General features: G+C 37.5%; 1 protein-coding gene across 2 annotated transcripts; it reads right to left on the minus strand.

Annotated features, from left to right (window-relative positions):
• Positions 1 to 201: 201 nt before the first annotated feature.
• On the minus strand, positions 202 to 3,825 carry LOC141764036 (transmembrane protein 233). 2 transcript variants are annotated; one of them, XM_074628948.1, is made up of 4 exons: positions 3,286 to 3,825; positions 3,017 to 3,211; positions 1,495 to 1,629; positions 202 to 895 (listed from the first exon to the last, which is right to left on the minus strand). In XM_074628948.1, exons 2-4 carry the CDS (start codon positions 3,200 to 3,202, stop codon positions 884 to 886), a joined length of 333 nt encoding a protein of 110 aa, XP_074485049.1. In that variant the 5' UTR covers positions 3,203 to 3,211; positions 3,286 to 3,825; the 3' UTR covers positions 202 to 883. The 2 variants fall into 2 exon arrangements, with proteins under 2 accessions (XP_074485049.1, XP_074485040.1); XM_074628939.1 differs by having other exon boundaries at positions 3,017 to 3,823.
• Positions 3,826 to 4,421: the final 596 nt, after the last annotated feature.

Below are 4,421 nucleotides of genomic sequence, written 5' to 3' on the forward strand. Positions count from 1 at the left end.
AGTGTTTTATTGCTCATGAATGTAGGTAGTGGAATAATATGTTATTTCCTCTTTAAAAGTTGCATCGTCTCAAGATAAAAAGCTCCCTTCATAGCCTCAGAAGTAGCCACAGGGCGAGTCGAATTCTTTTCAACAAGTAAACAGAAATAAAATCGGTTGAGGGCCCTTTTACAGTAAAACAACAAACATAGAACAAAAATGAACCAACAGGTTTGTTTATACATTAATTCTTAGACGTAATCGTGATATACAGCAGGAAATAATCTAAAAATATCTAGAGCTAATTAATAAGGAGTTCGCTAAGGAGCATTAAAACATTGTGAATTCTCTATTGTTACAGATGAGAAAAAATAGTACTGTACATGCCAAAGTTATTTTATTAATGTTACCAATGACAGACATTATTATAATAATGAATATAAATGTTGTAGTATGTTGTAGTAAAAGTATTATCAGAAATAAAAGTATTTCTTAATGGATAAAGTAGGTGTTCTGATCAAGTTATAGACAGTTTGTTGTCACCATTCTAGTTAAAAAACAACAGTGAAAATACATTTTTCATATTGGGTTCACAACCTAACAAAAACTTGCTGTAAAGCACCGATTCCCTACACATTTGAAGAAAGCTGCCTTTTTAATTCAAAGCATCATTGAAATGTAAACATTTACCAGATTTTATAGTCCTTGATCGTCCACATGAAGAGCAGTAAACATGAGAGGAAGCGATGTGCAGATTGAAGTAAACACGAGGCGAGTCATAGTCCTTTCTTTAGCAGATGGTACAGTATGAGCCAACCACCTGAGCCCATCCAGACATCATCATCCACCGTTTTCTGTCCAGCTGTCTTATTTCTCTTCTCCCTCTCTTTCCCCGTCCACAACACTAAACATCATCCTGCAACACAAACACACGTACATTAAAGAACATCTTGTGCTGCATTTTACATCATGTGTCACAATGGCATATTTGATCGTGTGGAACCCCAAAGTGTTCAATATTAAATAAATTTAAAAAAATTAGTAATTCTGAAATAATTAGTCACATGAATTAATTGTTTAAAATATACAGATGAAGCAATAATTTCTGAAATAATCTAAGAAATGATTAAACCCCAACTCATTATTATGAATTATTTCATTATTTTTTTTTCATGATAACAGTTTAACGAAAGTTTTTTTTTATTATTTCATAATTCAGATTATGGAAAAAATACTTAAAATACTTTTAATCTCTGTATAATTAAGCATACAACAGGACGTGCTCTGAGTTGAAACAGGCAACTAAAACGTGTGATTTTGGTCTTTGTCTTTTTTTACACTAAATATGCAGAGGCATCAAATTGACTTGACAATGACATCACAATTAATACCTTGAATAAGGTGTAGTTAAAACAGTCTATCTCAGTAAATGTAGTTTTATAGATAAAATAACCACATGGTAATGGTCCCGTAATATACTGCCATACTGCCCAACCCTATAGGAGTCGGTCTTACATTGGTAAAATGAACGATGCAGGAGATGGCGATGATGAGAAGGCCGATGATGACGGAGGCAACAGCGACATAGAGAGCGCTCCTGCCCAGCCGCCTCGAACCATCGTAGTCACCGCGATAATAGCTGTTCCTAGACTGAGAATAAGAAATCACAATTACACACTTAAAACTCTGTCAGTACATTTGAGGATTTTACTTTAAAAACTGTGACGAACAAACCCTCTGAGCATTTGATCAGTCCCAGAAATGAAAAAGCCAATTAAAGATTTTACTCCAGGATTTGCAGATAATTAGTTTAAACCAGAGCTTGAAGAGGAAAAAAATAAGTGCCAGTACTCCCCTTATTCACATGTCGGCGTGTGTATCAGCCGTTGTTATATTATTATACTTGGGTTATGCATCTTCTATAGCAGGCCTATAATACTTTATTCCAACTCGAACATTATAGGGTTAAGGTGGTGTGTTTGTATATTTATCCATAATGTTAATACTTAAAGTTAAACTTGCTTTCCTGTGTTATTTGTAGCCTATTATAGGGTATCATTCAGGTTTTAGGAGCAGTGCCCCAGCCAGGATGCTAGTACATATTATGTAGCAGGATAAAGAGACACATTATGAATTTCAATTCAATTCAATTTATTTTTATATAGTGTTAAATCATAACAGAAGTTATCTTGAGATGCTTTTCATATAGAACAGGTCTAGAACGTACTCTATAGTTTAGAGACCCAACAAGAGATCCCCCATGAGCATGCATAATTGCAGATATGCAGAATTTCTAGAATGAATAAAAGATACTAGGAAATATTGGGTTTCCCCCAAAAACATTTGAACTATTCAAATGTACATCATTTTGGCCAATATTATTAAGCTATTACAAAAGATAACTCCCAAAAAGATTAAAGAGAAAACTTATAGTTTAATAATTATTTCATAGTTTACACATATCACAGCCTTCGTCTGAACATTATACTTCTTCACTTTAAACGAACCACATTTTTGGAAACTTTAAAGTGTCATGAAAAGCTTTCCATCTTGTTGGGACCTGGTCACAACATGGTTTAATGGTTATATTTAAAATGTTGGTAAAACAACACTTAACAGGCCTGCAGACAGATTACTGGAAACATCAGTGTGATTTGTAGTTTAGCCACTGACTGAATGTTTATATCCGTTTGCCACATGGACATTTTGTTTCATTTTCCAAAATGGAGTATCGTGAGGTTTCTTTGATGGGCAGAACAGGTGTGTGTGTGTGTGTGTGTGTGTGTGTGTGTGTGTGTGTGTGTGTGTGTGTGCGTGTGTGTGCGTGTGTGTGTGTGTATGTGCGTGTGTGTGTGTGTGTGTGTGTGTGTGTGTGTGTGTTTGATTGCGTTGCATCTTTAGTGTCTAACACATTCACTCACAACACAACACGCCAGAACACTGTGCAACTGAAACACATTCAACATCCTGAAGAGAGAACAACTTTCTGTTCTCTCTGACACATTTAATGATACCCAGCAGGACATGCCATACTTACCATGATAGACAAGACCAGGGCCACAAGGTTGACGGGGTATGCAGGACAAAAGCAGGTGAGAATAGTCAAGCAAAGGTAGCTGCGGAGCGGAGGTAGAGATTCCTGTTCCTCTATAGAACCGTGGTCGAAATATTCATTCCCACTCAGGGAATTTTTAACTTGTGCATTAAGCACTCCAGGAGCCATCGTACCTCACTGAAATGAAACACAGTCCGGAGGAGAAAATTAGAAATTAGAAACGGTGAAAACAAGCCGTAAATAAGCCGAACCTGAAAGGACAGAAATCCAACTTGAGGAGCTGAAGTCCAACTTGTAACTAGTTTGAAACCAAAAGTTCAAAAGTCTGATATGTTGTGTGGTGGTCCTCTTTCAAAGCTGAAAAAAAAATGCAGTTTGTGGGGAGAGGGGGAACAGGAGGAGAGAGGTGGGAGAGGATCACTAACCCTGCTGGCCTCCATCCAGGACCCGGCCCTGAGCTGAAGTGTGAGGAATCAGACTCTATTTACCACTGCTGGCACCTCACAGGACACACAACATGCTGATGATACAAGGAAATAATCCCTGTCTACGGTTCAGTGCCATCTAACGTCTGTGAATGTTGTTAACACAGAACACCATCTACAGTATTGTGTTCTTCTGGGACTGTCACAGTTCAGTTTAAAGCTGGTGAAAACACTGTTGAAACTATCAGGCTGCACATGGCAAACTGGTCCTCCATGCACATTTACTGCATCTTGAATGTCTTATCATTGTAACCTTTCACTCTTTAAACTTGGCATTTATCTCCTTTCATATAATACCTCAGTAATATTATAGTAAGAAAAGGATCCTATATGGGCCACTCGTAGTGTGAACACAGCATTAGAGGCAGATGCATATAGTCCATGAGGAAAGCTAGTAAACATGGCACCAGGGCCACAAAGGGCCAGGAGGGGATGAAAACAATAGTGAAATGCACATGATATGACTGTCACAAGTGTCTTTAAAGCCACTATGTTTTAATAGTAGAGTTTTTATTCTGGAAATGTGGGGATGCATACAGTTTAACTTTTACATTAAAATGTTAGCATCTTAAAGGGATAGTTTGGGTGTTTTGAAGTGGGTTTGTATGAGGTGCTTATCCATAGTCAGTGTATTACCTACAGTAGATGACGGTCAGCATGCCCAAAGTTTGGAGAAGCAGACAGGAGTTACCGCACGGGAGCAAAGCAATGTACTGCTGTGGACGGGGCCGCCAGCAAAATGTATTTTAGCCACCTAAAAGAAAGTTGTTTTTTTCAGTTTTTCAGTTCAGTTCAGTTCAGTTCCGTCGGAAAGGGCTGTCTGACAAGATAAAGCGGTGAAAATATTCTAAATATAGCGTACACTTAAACTGTTATTGATTTTTGTGGGTGAGCTTTTCTTT

This window comes from Sebastes fasciatus, chromosome 1, assembly GCF_043250625.1.
Source record: "Sebastes fasciatus isolate fSebFas1 chromosome 1, fSebFas1.pri, whole genome shotgun sequence".
NCBI lineage: Eukaryota > Metazoa > Chordata > Actinopteri > Perciformes > Sebastidae > Sebastes > Sebastes fasciatus.

Excerpts from the sequence above, each read along its gene's own strand:
- LOC141764036 (XM_074628948.1), bottom strand. The coding sequence starts at position 3,202 with ATGGCTCCTGGAGTGCTTAATGCACAAGTTAAAAATTCCCTGAGTGGG. Across the intron at positions 1,630-3,016 it reads CCCTGGTCTTGTCTATCATG|TCTAGGAACAGCTATTATCG; the intron begins GTAAGTATGGCA and ends TCTTATTCTCAG.